The 20,668-nt window shown below is 36.1% G+C and overlaps 2 protein-coding genes across 2 annotated transcripts; both read left to right on the forward strand.

Annotated features, from left to right (window-relative positions):
* Positions 1-282: 282 nt before the first annotated feature.
* LOC143538159 (putative inactive receptor kinase At5g10020) lies at positions 283-5,320 on the forward strand. Its single transcript, XM_077031773.1, has 3 exons — positions 283-1,210; positions 1,923-3,569; positions 4,699-5,320. Exons 1-3 carry the CDS (start codon positions 283-285, stop codon positions 5,274-5,276), a joined length of 3,153 nt encoding a protein of 1,050 aa, XP_076887888.1. The 3' UTR covers positions 5,277-5,320.
* A 2,460-nt stretch (positions 5,321-7,780) lies between these two features.
* On the forward strand, positions 7,781-20,458 carry LOC143538124 (protein CPR-5-like). Its single transcript, XM_077031746.1, has 6 exons — positions 7,781-8,157; positions 16,377-16,677; positions 17,398-17,454; positions 18,379-18,414; positions 18,508-19,155; positions 19,901-20,458. Exons 1-6 carry the CDS (start codon positions 7,781-7,783, stop codon positions 20,423-20,425), a joined length of 1,944 nt encoding a protein of 647 aa, XP_076887861.1. The 3' UTR covers positions 20,426-20,458.
* The last annotated feature ends 210 nt before the right edge of the window (positions 20,459-20,668 follow it).

The following is a 20,668-nucleotide window of genomic DNA, read 5'->3' on the forward strand; positions in this document are numbered from 1 at the left end:
TATGAAAAAAAGAAAAAACGGAATGATTTGTGTTGGTGTGTGGATTTATGTTCATTTTGGGGCTTAGAATAATAATAAAAATAATAATAAAATTACAACATTACATTTCATCGTCTGCTGTCACATTATTCATTCATTCAGCAGCTTTTGAACCCCTAATTAGCTTCAACAAACCACAAAACATGCTCACAATCCCACCCAATTCACCTTCAGGCTAATCCTAATCCCCAAACCCACTTCAATTTCACGTTCACATTCACACACCCTTTATTCAATCCCATTATGCCAACCCACCTCCTGCTGCTCTTCTTCTTCCTCTTCTCCGCCGCCGCCGGAAACCCATCTCCCGCCGAACTCAAGGCATTACTCGAGTTCCGTAAAGGGATCAGTTCAGATCCCCTTGCTAAAGTCACTGGTTCATGGGTTCTTGATTCCGCCTCAAACCCACCTCCAATTTGCACCCAATTTTACGGCGTTCAGTGTGATGACAACGGCGGCGTTACGGCGGTTGTTCTTGACCGCCTTGACTTGGCCGGCGAAATCAAGTTCAATACTTTGTTTGGGCTAAAGGGTCTCCGGAATTTGAGTCTTTCCGGTAATCGGTTAACCGGGCGGATTGTTCCGAATCTCGGGTCAATGTATTCTTTGCAGTATTTAGATCTGTCGGGTAACGGGTTCTACGGGCCGATTCCGGGGAAAATTAACGATCTTTATGGTTTGAATTATCTTAATTTGTCTAGGAATAATTTCACTGGTGGGTTTCCAAGTGGGATTCAGAACTTGCAGCAGTTGGCGGTTCTTGATCTGCATTCGAATTCGCTATGGGGGGATTTGGGGGTTTTGTTTTCGGAGCTGCGGAACGTGCAGTATGTTGACTTGAGTGATAATGCGTTTTACGGGTCGGTGTTGACGGGGTTGGGGAATGGTGTTCCGAGTGTGGTGAATACGGTGCAGCATTTGAATTTGAGTCGGAATCGGTTGGGTGGTGGGTTCTTTAGTGGGGACGCGCTTGTGTTGCTTAGGAATTTGCATGTTTTGGATTTGAGTGATAATGTGTTGAATGGGAAGTTGCCGACGTCGTTTGGGGCGTTGCCGAATCTTGAGGTTTTGAGGTTGAGTAATGCGCAGTTGTTTGGGCCGATACCAGAAGAGCTTTTGGAGAGTTTGATGCCGTTGAAGGAGGTAGATCTCAGTCGAAACGGGTTCTCAGGTGAAGATCTTTGACCATATTTATGTTATTTAGATTACTACATTGTTGTTCATATCTGTTTTTGGACTCTTAAATTCTTGTGTTAGTAAATGTGTAATTACTTTTTCAAATTGAGAATCTTGGTAAATGAAAATCAAGATTTAGAAGTTGTGTTATGAAGCTTAGCAATAAGATCACAAAGCTACTAGGCTTTCCTGCAAGATATAGAAGTGTGAATTAATGGCATTAAAATGACTTGAATTTTGTAATCATTTAACACGAAGGAGTTATGTGCACGTAGTCGTGGTGGTGGATTTGCATGATCTGTTGCATATGCACGTGATGAATACGGCAAAATTATTATTCGCGTGATCGCACGCGTTCTTGGAATACATTTGTTGTAGGCCTTGATTGGAAATCTGGGATCCGCTTCAATTAGTTAATAGTTAATATATATTGTTAAGTCTACTTATGCATTTTCAATATTGTTAAATTAAGCGTTTTGAGAATAAAAGTAGCGATTAAAAGAATAATGAAATCTATGAAACTAGTTGTTTATCTAATTTCTTGACTCTTGTATGCTTGCATAATATGATAATAGTTCTCTTTTACAGATTATAAGGGCACACTTATGTTTGGTTTTAAGAGCGTTTTTGTTCTGCTAATCGTTAAAACATGATTAAAAGATTGTGATTGGCTATGATTCATATTTTCTTTTTATGTTCAATTGCAGGTTCAATTCCAAAAATCAACTCCACCAGTTTGATCACTTTAAATCTATCGTCAAATGAATTATCAGGTTCATTACCGCCTTCACTAGGGAACTGTCAAATAGTGGATTTGAGCAACAATCTACTCAAGGATGACATCTCGGTTTTTGAAACATGGACATCACCTCTGCAAGTTCTCGATTTGAGCTCAAATCAATTAACCGGGAACTTCACGAACTTATCACATTTTAACGGTCTGATTTCACTCAATCTAGGAAACAACTCATTAAAAGGCTCGATACCCTCTATTCAGATACCCAATCTGCTCTTTCTTGACCTAAAAAGAAACGAACTTGACGGGCCAATTCCTCCCGGGTTATTCACTTCAATGACTTTGACCCATTTGGATCTTTCCAATAACCGTTTCACAGGCTCGATTCCGCTTCACGGATCGCAAGAAAAATCTTTAATTGAATTATCCACATATCCACCATTGGAGTTCCTTGATCTTTCAAACAATACGTTAACGGGTTCGTTAACGTCAGATATTGGCAGCTTCAGGAGGCTTCGAGTGTTGAATCTTGGAAATGATAACCTATCGGGTGAATTACCAAATGAGTTGATCAAACTTGAGCAACTCGAATTTCTTGACTTATCTAATAATCATTTCAACGGGAAGATTCCTGAAAAACTTTCTACCGAGTTGAAATTTGTTAACGTGTCGGGTAACGATTTATCCGGGAAAATTCCTGAAAATTTGAAAAATTTTTCGGAAGATTCGTTTCATCCAGGAAACCCGCATCTGAAGTCAGCAGATGGTTCGTCGGTTAGTGGCGGCGATCTTCCGTCACAGTCAGCCAATGGCGGGAAAAGTCATAACAAGTCTAAACTGAAAATAGCAATTATTGTCGCATCGGTTGTCACTGCATTAATGATAGCGTTTTTGTTATTGGCGTATTACCGAGCACAAATAGGGGATTTCCGTGTCAAAACTGCATTCGGTGGTCAACCAAGTTTAACCAGCCGGGATATAAAACATGGAATTTCGAGCCGACCGACGACATCATTAAGTTTTTCAAATTCTCACTTGCTTACTTCAAATTCACGGTCACTTTCTGGGCAGTCGGACCTTGGCGGCGGTGATATTGTTGAGTCGCCGCCGGTGTTGCCGCCAGCTTATGCGGCCACGTCAGCGTCAACAATACCCAATCTGATCGATACCGACCCGACACCTTCTGGAAGAAGATCATCTCCCGGTTCACCAATTGCTTCATCCCCTCGTTTTGTTGAGACGATTGAGCAGCAAGTGACATTAGACGTGTATTCACCAGACCGGTTCGCGGGCCAACTCTTTTTCTTTGACCCGAGGCCTCATTTATCGTTTACAGCTGAAGATTTGTCGCGGGCCCCAGCTGAGATTCTTGGAAGAAGTAGTCACGGAACATTGTATAAAGCTACACTAGGTGGTGGACTTATGTTGACTGTGAAGTGGTTGAGGGTCGGTTTGACCAAAGATAAGAAGGAATTTGCAAAGGAGATTAAGAAGATTGGAACTATGAATCACTTTAATGTTGTGCGGTTACTTGCTTATTATTGGGGGCCGCGCGAACAAGAACGACTTACTTTGGCTAATTACATTGAAGGAGATAGTTTGGCGTTACATCTTTATGGTGAGTATTTATTTTTGTTGCGCTTCAGCAATTAAAACTCGTACTTTTGACAAAACTGAACCCAAACAAAAACCGACGGTATGGTTTTTATGTTTTGGTTTGGTTTTGGTCTAGTGTGTAACTAAAACCTAAAAAACTGAACCGAGTTTGTGGAGTTCCAGTTTAATTAAACAGATACTTTTGACATAACCGAACCCAAACAAAAACCGACGGTATTGTTTTTCGGTTCGTTTTGGTCTAGTTTGTAAATTGTAATTAAAACCTAAAGAACCGAACTGAATATGTGGATCTTCATTTTAAAATAAGTCAAATAACGAACTTCGATTCCTTGTTTCTTACTCGGTATTAGAGTTTTTTTAAGGTCATTTATAAGAATTTAATAAATCTTAATCATATATTTTAACCCAAATGTAAGATAATCAGTTACATATTAACTCATAAAAGATTTAGGCCCAAAGTTTTAGGCATAAAGTCTTTATTTTTGGGCCAATTTTTTTCGGCCCAAAAATTTCAAACTCAAGTGGTAAAATCGAAACGGAACGGTATTTGAAAACTCAAAAATCGAATGTTAGGTTTTCGGTTCGGTTCGAAGCCAAAAACAATCCAAACCGACCCATGCATATCCCTAACTTTTGTATTAATCGGGTCAAAACATTTTATTGTTAAAAAGAGTCTATTAAAGTATTAAATATGATTTTGAAAGCTATTTCTTACAGTAATACTCTATTTTCTTGCGTAAAAATGATTTTTGAGGTTGTATGCATTAGCTATACACATTTAGGACTTTTGACCGATGACCCATTTGATCCGTTTCTTATTTAGCTAATACTTTTAATTTTACCCATCTGACCATTTAGAGAGAGAGCATAACCCAAATTGACCCGTTGATAAATAAACGGGTCGAAGTTGGGTTACTTTTTACGTCAAACAAGTCAAATGGGTCAATGAAAAATGTTAACCCTAAAAAGACTTGTTTTGAACGAAGATCAAAGTGTATTTTAACGCATGCAATCTTTAAAACACTATATGCAAAGTGTAGATTGATATCCTACTAACACAAGTTTTTATAATAATATTTAACGCCTCAACTAAAACATGCTAATCGTCTTTTATGCATTTTTTGTTACAGAAACGACCCCGCGACGGTACTCTTTACTATCATTTAATCAACGGTTAAAAGTTGCAATCGATGTGGCTAGAGGCTTATCCTACCTTCACGGAAAAAACATCCCTCATGGAAACCTTAAACCAACAAACATAATCTTAGAGGGCCCACAGTACGATGCCAAGTTAACCGACTTCGGTCTCCACCGGCTCATGACACCTGCAGGCATAGCCGAGCAAATCCTTAACCTCGGTGCACTTGGTTACCGAGCCCCTGAACTCGCAACTGCACCCAAACCCGTCCCTTCATTCAAAGCCGACGTGTATGCTTTTGGTGTCATATTAATGGAACTATTGACCCGAAGAAGTGCGGGTGACATCATCTCAGGCCAATCTGGTGCGGTTGACTTAACCGATTGGGTTCGGTTGTGTGAGCAAGAGGGCCGGGTGATGGATTGTATTGATCGGGATATTGCAGGCGGCGAACAGCAGTCGAAAGCAATGGATGATTTGCTTGAAGTATCGCTTCGGTGCATACTTCCGGTAACCGAAAGGCCGACAGTGAGACAGATTTTGGAGGATTTATGTGCCATATCTGTTTGAAATGGTTCTTGTACAATACGTTTTCGTTTGTTCATTTTGTTGGTTCGTTGGCTTCGGGTTCGGGCTAAAACGGGTCGTAATTCATTGTCTTCTTCTTCCTTCTTTAATCTCTCAACCCTTGATTTTTTGTTCTTGTTTCTTGTGTAAAGTCATTGTTTCTGATTTACTAATTGCAGGAAAGAACAGAATGTTTGCTTAAGTAGTCTTTTTTTTATTTATTAAATTATTATTTTTTTAGTTTAATTTATTGAACCTCATTTTTGTTGGTTATTACTATTTGATGATTTGATGTAGGGATTTTCTTGTTGGCATTTATTTCATGCTATAGAAAGTGGTTCATTTATTTGCATACCATAAGCTATCACTTTCATAAATGCCATGGTTTCAAAAATTAGTATCAAGGTATAGTAAACTAGGAGATTTATATGATACGGTTCATGATTTAAGATTTGAAAAACCGGATTTTATAGTTTAGTTAACTTGGAACGGTCATGTAAACCCGACCAACTGTCTAATTTTTCTTTTTCACATCGAATATGCAATTATGCGTATGTATAATTGAAGAATCATGGTGAGCGGATTAGCAATGGTTAAAACATGATTTGGTTGAAACGGGCGTATATGTAGTTACCATTACATTTTTTAGGATTTCAAATGTTAGATATGGTTATCAAAGTATAAGATATATATATATATAGAGGTGAATTCGATGCTTTTTAAGTAAATGTTAAGAGATGTATTGAATTAAAAGTCGTAAATGTATCAAAACTGTTAACTTATAAAATTTGAGGGATGAATCGGATAAATAATGAAAAAGAAGGGGGCTAAAGTGGCGTGAAGCTATAGTTGAGGAAGTAACACATGTTTATGTTAGACATTACCTGGCTGCACGATTTTAGTTCCTGATGCACATGACATGGCATGAGCCAACTCCACTTCACATTATAAATTCCATTAAATCCCTTTTTTAAAGATACTTTTGGAAAACTTTAAATAAAATATGATTAGTTTACAACTATTTATATGATTTTTTAAATGATATTCATGAATACATAGCATTAATTTGGTTTACCATTAATGCTAATAATAAAACAATACAAAAACGGTGAGCTCAAAAGTAAATTTAAAATTAGATATCAGCTACCGTGTGTGTTTCATCAACTAGAACCGAGAAGAAATCAATTCTAGGTTTGGTCAACAAAAGTCAAAAACTAATCGGGTAGAAAACGGTTCAGGGTAAGATCGTAAATATGACCGGGCTTATTGGGTTTTTGACCGGGTAAATGTGGAACCGGTTCCGGGTCCAGGTATTATTTTATTTTTCTAAGCAACGCTGTAACGAACTAGACGTCGGACTATCCGTTCAATGAGAAGTTTGTTTGTCAGTTTAATAAACGAACCAGACACAATGGTTATTTTTTTATCATGCCACTAGATTTCGGACATGTCTACTCGGACGAATTCGCAACCAATAAACAATATAAAGTAAAAGTGTCATTTCCTCTCAACCCAAACGGTGTCGAGTTACGCCAGCGGCATATGATCATACTATGAGGATGATGATGAGATACCAACTAACCATAAAAGCAGTAAATACATAATTTATATATCAATCAACAATTAATCGAGTAATATCACAATTATGCAAATAATGGAATTGTGTTTGAGTATAATAGTGTATTAATGTTAATTTAAGATGCATCCCCCCCCCCCCCAATAGAGTACAAAGGGACGTGATTACTGCCAGTGCTCATTTTATCACTAGCGTGTTTCTGACGATTATCCTGATAGCTCGGATTCCTAGCTAGCTACAGGATCCTGAACTAACCGACTATGCATGTTTTATTTGTATTATTGCTTGCAGGTTACTCAAAGCTATAATGGCCCACAACGGTTAGATGACTAATTCTACCTGAAAGCTCGGATGACCGGTTGAAATGCACGTGGGATGAAGACCAAATCCTCAAACGTCATGGCGGCTAAGGTTCCCGGAATTATATGACTTATAGTTGTATTCTTTTTCTATATAAGGAGGTTGGTGTGAACGTTATAAGACACATCAAACACACCCACTGCACTACATTTGTATTCTAGCTATCATTCACAATTAGTTCTCAAATTGTAATCATCTTTTCATATTAATATATTTAGGCAGGGATAGTTTTCCCCTTCCGAGGTTTAACCAGGATCCTAGGCTTTTCCTCGCTATATCGCTGTATCAACCCTTTACTTTTACCGCACTTGTCCACTATATTATCGAAGAACACACTACCTCGCTTAACGAAATTGTTCAATTATTGCTTCAATGATTTTTGACCAAAACAGTTTGGCTCCACCGTGGGGCAAGTGGTGTTTTTCATCTTCGAACCCATATTTTCATATTTTTTTTCTAAATCGTTATCTTAAAAAGCTATACTAAAAAATGGCCTCTCAATCAAAAGCTACATCTTCATTCATGCCATCCGCAATGGCATGAAAAAGCCATAGACATACTAACTCTGAATATGAAAGTTATCCGTATAGCTGGGGATAAAGATGCTGGTAGAATTGGAATTATTTTCAAAATCAAGGCGAGTCATTGCTTAGGAAAAGGTCGCCTAGCATTTATGGCATATGTAACTAAGGAACCTGAACCTAAGAAGACGAAAGAAGTTCCGATTGCTTCTGAATTCAAATATGTATTTCCCGATGAATTACCTGGAATTCCACCTGATAGAGAGGTTAAATTCAGAATACACTTAATTCCAGGAATAGCTCCGATTGCTAAGTCTCCCTACAGACTGACATCAACCGAAATGAAGGAACTAAAGAAGCAATTGGATGAATTATTGGAGAAGGAATTTATTCGACCGAGTTCTTCACCTTGGGGAGCTTCAATTCTGTTTGTTAGAAAGAAGGATGGATCGATGAGAATGTGCATCGATTATCGCGAGTTGAATAAAGTTACAATCAAGAACCGATATCCACTCCCGAGGATAGACGATTTATTCAATCAGCTCCAAGGGGCGAGTTATTTTTCCAAGATTGATTTGAGGTCTTGATATTATCAACTAAAAGTTCAAGAAGATGAGATATCAAAGACAGCATTCCGAATTCGATACGGACATTATGAGTTCACTGTTATGCCATTTGGACTCACTAATGCTCCAGCAGCATTTATGGATATGATGAACCAGATTTGTAAGCCATACTTAGATAAGTTTGTTATTGTCTTCATAGATGAAATTCTTATCTATTCAAAGACGAAAGAAGATTGATAAAACGTTTAATATATATAAATCCCGTGTACATCTTATTTAATATTTTGTTAGTTTTATTTAGTTTATTAGTAAAATTTGGGTACTTTAAGCATGCTTTTGAATTTTAGGTTATGGTGCATTAAAGATACATAATGGAAGCTTTATGTTGTAACGCCCCAAGTTCTCGTAAATGTCGTTATTCAGTGCGCGTATTAAAGTGGTTATGAGAAACTATTAATGAAAATTACTTTAAGAACCAATAAATATTAAAGGAAGCATAAGGGGCTATAGTGAAAATAGTGAAATTAATTCACTTCTTTGAAAGATGAAAGACAAAAAAAAAAAGAAACATGCATATATGGACCTTATAAATGGTTGACGGCCCACATTTAATTTTTTTTTAACCGACACAACAAACTATATAAATGGATTGTTCTTTGAAAACCTACTGCGGTGAATAGAGGGTTCGACCAGGAGGGGTTACGAGCAGAAGGCAAGGAAAAAGAAAAGAGAGAGCAGCAAGGGAGAGAGCACCTAGTCCGGGTTCAACACCGACTCATCCAATAATCATTATTATTTGGTTTGAATCCATTATTTTCGTCATGAACTTATTGTTTAAACATATTTACTTTCTTTTGTTCTTGAGTATGGTTGTCGGTTAAACCCTATAGACTGCCTAGGTTATAATGAACCTACTTTGACGTTTTGATTTGACTTGGGATTTATTTTACGTTATGGTTTTTTATAGTTTAGTAAAAGATTTATTTATATTAAATTAATGCGTATGGATGCTTAGGATTGTTTGATGAGTTTTGTTCCATAGTTTTCTTGATTATTGTTTGTCATATGATACATTGCTATTAGATCAATTACTTTATGCTCTTGATTATTTTATGATTGATGTCATGATAAGATCATAGGAATAATATTGTCAAATAAACCTAAGTGTGCTGCTAACCTAAAATCTGTAAAGTGCTAGGTTATTAATAGATCTTTATTATTTAATCTTGCTAGATTTAGTTCTTCGTAAGGAGTCTGTCTAGGGTTGATCATTTATTATTGTCTATTAAATCAATTAAATATTTTGAATTGCCTTTGATTTCCGCGCTGTAAGGTAGGATTTCGTATAAAGGAACTAAATTATAAATAATTGGGTGACCGTAAGGGAGCTTGATTTTTAATACCGGTGTGCGTTAAAACTTGTTAGAAATCCATAGGTGTCTCTTGAGAAGGGTCAGGGGTCTTGTTCGGGTTTTCTTTTAAGTGTCTATTTTACGATCCCAGTCCATAACTAAATATTTTCCCGGGTTAATTCATTACTGAAATTTAGGGGATTCTAGCCTAGGTAGTTTTCTCATCATCATCATCTTTTTTTCACAACAAACTTTGTTTTCGTTTAAATTACTTGTCTTCTTAATTAGTTTTTAATTATAGTATTAAATTAGTATTTTAAATAAAACCCCCCAAACAAATATAATTAATTAGTCGTGTTTTGTAGTCGAGTCTAATTAGCTAATATACGTAATTTAAGAGTCTCATGGGTTCGATATCCGGACTTACTTAGCTTTACTAGAGTCGATTGGTTCACTTGCCGGTAGTTTAGTTGAGTTTTAGAGAGTCTAGAGTATTACTTAGTGTCTAGATTAGCGTTTATTTAGCTAATAAATTAATAACCAATTTTAGAACATCAAGGATCATCAAGCCCATCTTAGAGTCATACTTGAAACGTTGAGAAAGGAGAAACTTTATGCAAAATTCTCGAAGTGCGAGTTCTGGCTGTCTGAAGTGCAATTCCTTGGGCACATTGTAAACGAGAAAAGAATTCAAGTAGATCCAACAAATATGGAAGCTATAACAAAATGGGAGAAGCCCAGGAACCCGATACAAGTTAGAAGTTTTCTGGGGTTAGCTGGTTATTATCGAAAATTTATTCAGAATTTCTCAAGAATAGCAGTCCCTTTGACTTCATTGACTCGAAAAATCTGTTAAGTTTGAATGGGGACCAAAACAAAAAGAAGCTTTTGAAACTATAAAGCAAAAACTGACAAATGCACCTATCTTAGCCATACCCGAAGGTCAAGATAACTTTACTGTATACTGTGATGCTTCACACACAGGTATGGTGTGCGTTTTAATGCAAGATAAGAAGGTTATTGCTTATGCTTCAAGAAAATTGAAAGTTCATGAGAAGAATTACACTACGCATGATCTGGAATTAGGAGTTATAATTTTCACGTTGAAGTTATGGCAACATTACTTGTATGGTGTAAAGTTTACTTTTTACACTGATAACAAGAGTTTGAAGCATATATTTGATCAAAAAGAGCTGAATATGAGACAAAGACGATGGATGGAGACATTTAATGATTATGACTATGAAATCATCTACCATGAAGGAAAAGCGAATGTTGTGGCTGATGCTTAACATGAAAAGCCGAAAAGAGTACGAGCTCTGAGGTTGGAACTTAAGATTGATTTGTTAACTGAAATTAAAGAAGCTCATAAGTTGGCACTAGAAGAAAATAACATAAAGGCTGAAAGAGAAAACGGTATAATAGATCAATTAGTCAAAGGCAATAATGAAATACTCAGGTTAGGGAAAATAATATGGGTACCGATGGTTGGGAGCTTATGAGAGAAAAATTTAGAAGTATATGATGCATCCTAGAAGTGATAAGATGTATCATAACCTAAAAGATGATTACTGGTGGATCGGGATGAAGAAAGAAATTGCCTTATACGTTGCTAAGTGTTTAACATGTTCACAAGTTAAGGCGCAACATAAAAAACCGTTAGGCTTATTGCAACAACCTGAGATTACGATCTAGAAATGGGATATGATAACTATGGATTTCATCATGAAGTTACCAAGGACTTCTCGTCAAAATGATGCAATCTGGGTTATTGTAGATAGACTTAGCAAGTCTACCCATTTTATTCCAATACAAGAAACGTTTAGTATGGATAAGTTAGCACAGTTGTATGTTGAAAACATTGTATCATTGCACGGTATGCCATTATCCATCATTTCAGATAGAGACAGTCGTTTTACCTCCAATTTTTTGGGAAGTTTCAAAAAGCAATGGGTACGCGTTTGAATTTAAGTACAACATATCACCCACAAACTGACGGACAAAGTGAGAGGACGATTCAAACATTAGAAGATTTGCTTCGTGCTTGTGCTATAGTTTTAGGTGGTAGTTGGGATACTCACCTATCTCTAATGGAATTCTCATACAATAATAGTTATCACACAAGTATACAGATGACACCATATGAAGCATTATACGGACGAAAGTGTAGAACGCCCGTATGTTGTTCTGAGATTGGTGATAATCAACTGTCAGGTCCTGAAATTGTCCAAAGAATGACTGATCAAGTAATTCAAATTCGAGAAAGACTGAAAGCAGCATGAGATAGACAAAAGAGCTATGCTGACATACGGCGAAAACCGTTGGAATTTAAAAAATGAGATAAATTGTTGCTTAAAGTCTCACCTTGGAAAGGTGTTGTTAGTTTTGGTAAAAAGGGGAAATTGAGTCCGCGTTTTGTTGGACCATTTAAAATTATCGAAAGAATAGGTCCTGTAGCCTATCGTTTAGAGCTACCAGAAGAAATGCAAGGAATTCACGATGTGTTTCACGTATCAAATCTACGTAAATGTTTAGCTGATGAAACACTCGCAACGCCTCTGAAAGATGTGCAAGTAAATGAAAGCTTAAATTTGTGGAAGAGCCGATACAAATTGAGGATAGTCAAACCAAGTTCCTCAAACGTAAGAGACTGAAACTGGTAAAAGTTAAATGGAATTCTCGACGTGGTCCAGAATTCACTTGGGAACTTGAATCTGAGATGAAAAGAAAACATCCACATCTCTTCACATAAATCTCGAAGACAAGATTTTCTAAATATGGGGAGGATGTAACACCGTGAAAATACCCCATCTAAGTTTGGGCTAAAAATGCAAATTCTAAAAGTTGGAGAGTTAAAAATGAAATTTCTGAATTTTTAGACACATCGCGCTACGCGACGGGAATTCATCAAAACCAAGAAAAAGGAGGCGTCGCGCTACGCGACGGCCAAACCAAATGGTCCATCGCGCTACGCGATGACCATGTTAAGTAATCTAATCCACGTGTCCAACCACGTGTCAACACGTGGCGTGATCTTAGCAATTGCGGCGTCGCGCTACGCAATGGCCACTGGAAAGGACCATCACGCTACGCGATGGGTTGCAAAACTCAACTATAAAAGGCAGCTACGGGCTCAAGCCCAAACATCTCATTTTCACTTCACTATCACATAGTTAACCTAGGGAATTGTGCCAAGGTGTTCCAAGGTTTTGAGGGCTTGTTTTCGCAAAGAAACGAGGTGCCGAGACGCTGCCAACGATCCGCTGATCTAGTAAACGAAGCACTGATCGACGAGATGCCGATTTTCTTAGTTCTTATTTTCGACTAGCTGCTTAAGGTAGGATTATGCTTTAGTTATTCTATTACATAGTTACTTAAGAACTTAGAGCATTCTCATCCAACCCCTCATTTAATGTGAGGGGTGTTTTTATAATTTAGAGAGTGATTCAGGGTGTTGTGAGTAAAGAGTTTTTATATTTTAGAAAAAGTAGTGATTTTTCTGTATATTTGAAAAGTTACTGTTCACCCCCTATAATTTTTTAATATATTTTGAAAGTGGTTGTGAGTGAAGGAAAAAGAAAAGGTAATGATAAAAGGTATAAAAAGTATTATTTAATTGAAATAGAGAGAGAAAATGTAGTAAGTTTTAGTGTAATTTTTAGTTTAGGGATAGGGGTGGGATGAGAACGCTCTTAGTTATGATTATAGTCGTTAAACTGTAAATTTTCTCCAAATAATGTTTTACAAAGTAAAGACGTCGCTTCTATGAGAAGTAATGTTATCAAAACTATAGTTTGACGGGCACGTAGTAGCTGGAAGGGGGATATCATTAGTAGACTCTTCTTACCTAAGGTAAGTAATTCGTGCAAATCCCAATCAACTACGAGACCCGTTTACTTACCTGGAGAAGTTTGCCAACGTGATAGACTCTACAAGTATGCTGAACTGAATCAGACTTAAAGTCTGCTGATCAGACCGAGAGTCTGCTGAATTGATCAGACTTAAAGTCTGCTGACTGATCAAGAAACACCATCAAGGTGCTGATACACGCCTATTATATATATAGGTTAATAACATATTGAAAAGAAGGTTCTGATTATCATCGAACTGACAACAACAGGTGAACACGTTAAACCTTTTACGGTCTGAACTGATTTTACTCTTGTAATAAACTGGTTGTTTATTACAAAGAGTCTGATAAATGTTTGCATGAGATTATATGTCTCTAAAATCGTTATAATACAATATAGATAATAAAAAGCAACCCAGACTAAATACACATGTGTCTGGATCCATACATTACTGATTGGCATACAAAACCAAGTAAGTCATAACCAGTTCTCCAACAGGGTCACATAGCCTAGGGGAAGGTTGTCTCCGAACAGGGGCTATGTACTCGGGGAACCTTTGAATTATGTGTGTAGGGCAGTGGTACAAATCCCGGGAATGACAGGCATTCCTGCTGAGTATGTGAAATAGAAAACTATGATTGTATTTAATGACTGCTATAAATGTTTTATCGAGTCAACGTTTCACCAGCATATAGCTGACGTGTTTTTCCCACCCATACAGGTAACTAGGTGCTGATAATGATAGACGAGGACTTAGAGTCATGACGATAGAAGATCGCTCTAGATGGCTCTATTTTGAATATATAAATCCTTGTAATAATAATATAACACTGTTTTGTAACTGAAAACTTAGGTATTTATGATGTTCGGTTTATTTGTACATATATTAGTATGTTAACTTAATCATTTTACTCGTTTAGTTTAGGAACTTTGGTACTTCATACGTGGTTATTGTATTTCAGATCACAGGTACTTAACACGCTTATTTTGGACCTGTACGAGCACGGAATGAAGACCTGGGATGTCCAGCACGCAAACCGAGGCATTTATTGGGAGTTGCTGAATGAAGCCACCCATCGCGTAGCGCGATAGGTGTGGGCCCTTCATTTATTGATATGTTGACTTTTGGTCCATCGCGTCAGGAGAGGAGACCATCGCGCTACGCGATGGTCCCCAGAATCGTGAAAGTTAGGGTTTGAGTTTATATTTCGTTTTAACGACCCTTGACGGAGAATTCAATATCCAGACGATTTTTAGAGCAACAAGGAGAAGAACCATTGATCCCAATCATCTCAAGGCCCCGTACATGATCCTATCCATCATAACTGAAGCCCAAGAGATGCCGAGACGCGGTTAGATCCTTCGAGTCATACCCGGGATGTATAGTTTGTAATCTTTCAGTTATTTTCTCATGTACTAGAACGATTGATTGTAATTATGTTAATGTTAATCTATGAGTGTTGATGTCTAGTATTATTGTGCACAATGTTAGTTTAGGTTTATTTCGATCAGAACGATTAGTGTGTCAGTTGCTATGATAATTGCTTATAGGATTGTTTGACCTGTTAATTGTGAGAAAGCATACGTTTGCCCTTAGTTGAGTCACACTGGCAGGAACCGTTTGATAACCAGTGCCGTGTGTTTGCGAGCGTGGATGCCTAAGGTTTAACCGGTTAGTCAGTCTATAGTTGACACAGGATAGTTTATCTGTTTTGTGCATGAGTTTGCTGTTAGTTTGCTTACTTGGATTCCCTGGTGTGATTTGTCCTTGTTACTTGTTCAGTTATTATAAAACCAAACTGTTTGCTAGTGTGATCAGCACTTTAATTAAATTACTTCATAATGTTAGGAATCGTTTACACTTTACACTGACCACATACTCCTCGTGGTTCGATACCCTACTTACCCTGACTAGTTTAATGTGATTAGGACACTGATTTATATTGTTTTTGACTAGATAGCGACAGTCTAGCATCAATTTAACTCCCAAGAATTTTGTAATGTAAATTAGTATTTTAATATATAAGACTTCCGTTAAAATGAACCCGCTACTCTGATATATTTACAAAACATGTACCAACCGGGTAGTTACGCCTATGCCCTGGACCGGGGTGTGACACGTTATATGAATAACTAATTATTAATGACTAATTATTAATTTTCCTCATTAGTTTTGATTTTGTATGTCTCTTAATATGTTCTGCATGTATAATGACATATAGACAAATTAGTATACAATCAAATATTTGAAGGGCTTACTTATAAATTTTGATCATAATTACTTAGGTTTTAAACAAGGATTACAGTATGATTAATGGGGGTCTTGAGCTGATGTTCAATTCAATGATTGTATTTCTCTGATCCAGTTTGAGTTTAAAGCTAAAATGAATGTTAGAATCTGCAAACTAATCTAATTCTCGTAATAAATGATTGCTCGACCAAGTAGGAAAATGTAAGAATAAATATATGGATTTATATATGGTCATCATATCATTTAGATAATAATAGATCAAAATAATTAATTACCTTATTATATTATCAGCTAGGTAATTGTTGATGGACCATATTACCCTTACTTGCTAATCATGGATTTCCCTTATGTGTATATAAATATATGGAGTAAATATATGGAGATATTAATTAACATCATAACAAACTTAGACGCATACATAAAAATTTCTTTCTCTCTTTCTCTCTTTCTCTCCATATATTTGGTTTTCTCAAGAAACCTAATTCCTATCATTAATATGCATTTTAAACAAGAACTCGATCAAGCTGACAATCATGTTGTATGGATCATTCTCGTTAACCGGGCTACTTAGGTATGTTTTAGTTATTTTTTTTTGTGTGCCGCGGTTGGTTTACGAAATTTTGCAGTGCGGACAACGACTCCGGCGATATCAACATGAACGTCGACCCAAACGCAACAGTTCTCATGAACCATAAAACGAAGAAGAAGCAATCCAACACTGAAGTCTTAATTAATCCACGGCAACAATCAGCTTCTTCTTCTTCTTCTTCGGTCTCTAATAGTAGTTTATTATTGCATTCAAGAGCAACAACAACAAAAGGCATTCGCCTCCGTAGAAGAAACCCTAGGGTTTTTTATTTTAATAACAGTGAAGCAGACGCCCTTGCTCTTCCTCTCGGGATGTCCATCGCTGCTTTTCTCGCTCAGGTCTGTCTCTCTGTCTTTCAGTATTTATTTAATTGCCTCTTCAATTTCATCAAATAATAATAATAATTTTGATCAAACTAATGTTTGTTTATACAAGAAATTGAACAAACACAATACCTAATTTCACTATCCATAACTGAAGAAAGTATGTTGGTTTGAATTTTTTTTTTTTTTAATTTAACACAGACTTATGTTTTTCAAGAAAAGTTCATTTTTTTTCTACAACTGCAAACCAGCAGCACAACAGGATCATAAACCGGCCCGTTCAATTTGTATATATATATATATATATGTTATATCTGTCATAGTTATTATTATTTTTTGAAATTTTAAACCAAATTTATGTTTTTTAGGAAATTTTTATTTTTTTATCAAACTGCAGACCAGCACAATTGAATCGTAAAATCTTGAAAACTGGCCCGTTCGATTTGCATAAATATTGTATTTGTGACGGTTCTTATTGTTTTTAAAATTTGTAAACCAAAGTTGTACTTTTTAGGGGGGGAGGGGGGGGGGGGGTTATAAAAAAACTGCAGACCTGCACAACCGAATTGTAGAACCCTGAAGCTGGCTGGTTCGTTTATATTTTCCAAAAACTGTAAATATCGGTTTGGCCCCAAAAGTTTTTTTGTTAAAACTGGCCGAACTGGGCTGTGAACAGCTCTGCAGTCTCCAAATATTGTATATATATTTTTTACAGATTCTTTTTGTGTGTATCAGGTGTTGGAGAAGAAAGATGCAACTGGAGACAAGATGTCTGTAGATCATCTCTCTGAGGTATGCATTTTAATTGTTCTGATAATAGTATTTTTATTATAATAAAAGAAATTGTTTTGGTGCATGAGTATCTTGTGCTGCTCATGTAGACAGTTTTGGCTGGAGCATCCTGCTGATAACTTTTCAGTTGTGAATTATATGATATTATGATATTGGTAAGTTTAGAGGTGTTAACAGCTAATTTTGTGGCTTAATGATGGTTTGAATGTTTGATACTTGTTTTTATACACAAATGTGCTAGTATATTCTAGTGGTGGTGGCAATGTCACCCCTATGTGCGTGTTGATTCGGGTTGTCTAAGTGTTAACAACGGGTCAAATGGCTAAAACTAAAACTTGGTTGCAAATGGAACTAGGAGTGTGCATGGGTCTGTTTGGTTGTTTATGGGCTCAAACCAAACCAAAACCGAATATTCTGATTTTGAGTTTTTGAAAGCTGTTCGGTGTTGGTTTATGGTTTGGGTTAGGCTCGATTTTGGTTTTTTCGATTTTACATATGGGCCTAGTTTTTTTTGTTATTTAATAATTAATTGGTTGTTATACATTTAGACTAAAGTATTTGGGAGTGTTTATTAAATTCTTATAAATTACTTAAAATTTAAAACTAAAGTTGGAAATTCGTATATTTGGTTTGGTTCAGTTTCTTTGCTTTTAATTACATGTAAAACAAAAACCGAACCCAAAAGTCAGTTTTTATGAAAACATCAAACCAAACCCTTGGTTTTAGTTTTCGTTCATTTATTTATGATTCGCTTTTTTTTGTTTCATGCGCACCCCTAGGTACTACTCTAACGGGTCAAAACTGACCCACAGTTACAGTCTTTCTGTATTATTTTATTAGAAGAATTAGATTTGAAATTGTTACATCTACTTATCTTACTATACATATGGGTTTTATATTCTGATTAAACATTTTTACTCACAGATATGCACTTTGGCGGTTAAAGAATCATTATCCGATGTAAGATTTTCACTTTTTCACTTTCTGAAACATACCCTTCTTTTACAATTTAATGCACTTCTCATAACATATTATTGTTAATTCTTATTAAAGGTTTTTGGTGGCAAATACGATTGCTTTGTAAAAAACTTCAAGAGATCATTTCAGAGCACGTTAATGACACTCAAAGTAATCAGTGAAGCATCAGAAAACATAGAAAGATCATACGCGCATGGGGAAAATAGTTCAAATAATTTTCATGTAAATATGAAAGAAAGCACATCAACAAGTAATTTTCAAGAACAATCAACTATTGATGGTCTTCATGACTCAAAAAACAGTCAACAGTTGACACATGTGCCTCCAAACCACCTGCAATCTGGAGTTAATCTTAATCAGTCATCCATGCTCACCACTTTTGAAAAATCTGTAAACGAACAAGCGCGATCTAATGATCTAAAGGCGCTAGAAATCAGTCTTAGTATGCAAAAAATGAGGCTTAAAGAAGCACAGATTAAGGTTGATTGCGATTCAAATGTTTTGGAGAGATTTAAGTTATCTATGGGGATTTCAAAAGCTAATTTTAAAGCCGAAAAGTTTAAAACAAAATTAGAAGACTCGAGACAAGGTCAACTGCTAAAAAAGTGTGTGGATTGTCTTGTTGCTGGTTTGCTGATTATGTTAGCTTGCCTTGCTTATGGAACTTATATTTATTCGCATCAAAACATTGTTGAAGCTACCGAATCGTGTATGCCAATCAAGGTATGGATCTAGTTTGTTTCTTTATTTCATCAATTTAGATAATTAGTTGTTTGTTATCTAATCTAATGATTGGATAAAACATAAAATTTACTGAATAATAACCAAGTTTCATAAGTGTTCAGTTAAAGTTGAATTGGAGAAAAATGATCACTAAAACTCAGAAAATTCATGCATGTTCCATATAGGTCACTTAATCTTCCAAAACTTAACATATCTAAAAGAAAATTCACAAGATTGTTAAATCGTAATATTAAATTATTTGATAAACCCGTTTTTAACCTAACTTGAGAGACTTTCACTTGCATTTCACAACATATACCTCTCATTTTCACACTAATATGTTTTTGTTCATTTTAAAAAATATTTCTTTATTAAAGAACTAGAATTTCATTGAACACTCAAGTAGCTGATATTTGATTATTACAACTTAAAACAGTAAAAACATATTTAAACTCTATTTTTTCTAACTCGTTATCACTTTTATATATGATCACGTAAAATCACTCGGTAACCTTCTTTTCCGCGCTATTATCCTTCCTCTATTATCATTTTATATATTATTTTTTTTTGAAATAATCAGTGTTTCCCGAACAACAAAATGATCGATTATCTCACTGTTACAACTTCAAACAGTAAAATTACATCCAAATGATGTCTTCTACCACTAGTTGTTTTATTCTAACTGATTTTACAAAAACAGGCATTCAAACATTCTCTTATTTATTTATTTTGATTTTTTTTTCAGGAGTCAGGTTCATGGTGGATCCCAAAACCAGTGTCGAATTTTAGTTCAGGGTTCCAAATCATTCGGTGTCAAGTTCAAGTTATAAGCCGAATGCTATTCGGCATATTAATGATTATTTCAATCACATATCTCCTCATTCAACGCTCGGGAACTACAAATCAAACAATGCCGGTTACATTCATACTTCTACTACTTGGTGTCGGGTGCGGTTTTGCAGGAAAGTTTTGCATAGACACATTAGGAGGAAGTGGGACCGACTGGCTTATTTTCTGGGAGCTTCTTTGTTTGGTGCATTTGTTTGCGAACATTTGTACTTCAATGTTGTTCAGTTTGCTTCATGGGCCGATCACAACTGTTGACCAGTCAATGAGCCGTAAGTTATTCCCGTACTGGTTCAGGCGAGTGGTGTTTTATACTGCTGTTCTGGCGTGCCTGCCTTTGTTATGTGGGTTGATCCCGTTTGCTGGGGTCAGTGAGTGGTTTGATCATTTTGCTTCATTGGTTACGAGTCGTGTGATTGAATGAATATTTGCAGAAGTAGAACAAGCTCATGTGGTGGTCTATTTATGTTTTGTGACCAGTTTTTTGGAACGTTTTATGTAAAAAAAAAAGTTATTTATGTTATGGTTTTACCGTGTTGATGTTATTGTGTGCATTTTTTTGTTTGAAACAACATGCAGTTGTTATAAGCTTTTGATTATATATATTATCTGCTTAAATTTTCTAAAGTTAGCAAAAAAATGTTAAAATGTGACTTGTTTAGTACAA

Source organism: Bidens hawaiensis, unplaced genomic scaffold (genome assembly GCF_021521415.1).
Source record: "Bidens hawaiensis isolate Kalapana, Puna unplaced genomic scaffold, B.hawaiensis_p1.1 tig00011475_1, whole genome shotgun sequence".
In the NCBI taxonomy this organism is placed as follows: Eukaryota; Viridiplantae; Streptophyta; class Magnoliopsida; order Asterales; family Asteraceae; genus Bidens; species Bidens hawaiensis.

Bases quoted from the DNA above. Each gene is read 5' to 3' on its own strand.
- LOC143538159 (XM_077031773.1), top strand. From the start codon at position 283: ATGCCAACCCACCTCCTGCTGCTCTTCTTCTTCCTCTTCTCCGCCGCC. The intron at 1,211-1,922 runs GTGAAGATCTTT...GTTCAATTGCAG, and splicing joins CAGTCGAAACGGGTTCTCAG to GTTCAATTCCAAAAATCAAC. The intron at 3,570-4,698 runs GTGAGTATTTAT...TTTTTGTTACAG, and splicing joins TTTGGCGTTACATCTTTATG to AAACGACCCCGCGACGGTAC.
- LOC143538124 (XM_077031746.1), top strand. From the start codon at position 7,781: ATGAAAGTTATCCGTATAGCTGGGGATAAAGATGCTGGTAGAATTGGA. The intron at 16,678-17,397 runs GTCTGTCTCTCT...TGTGTGTATCAG, and splicing joins TCGCTGCTTTTCTCGCTCAG to GTGTTGGAGAAGAAAGATGC. The intron at 18,415-18,507 runs GTAAGATTTTCA...TTCTTATTAAAG, and splicing joins TTAAAGAATCATTATCCGAT to GTTTTTGGTGGCAAATACGA.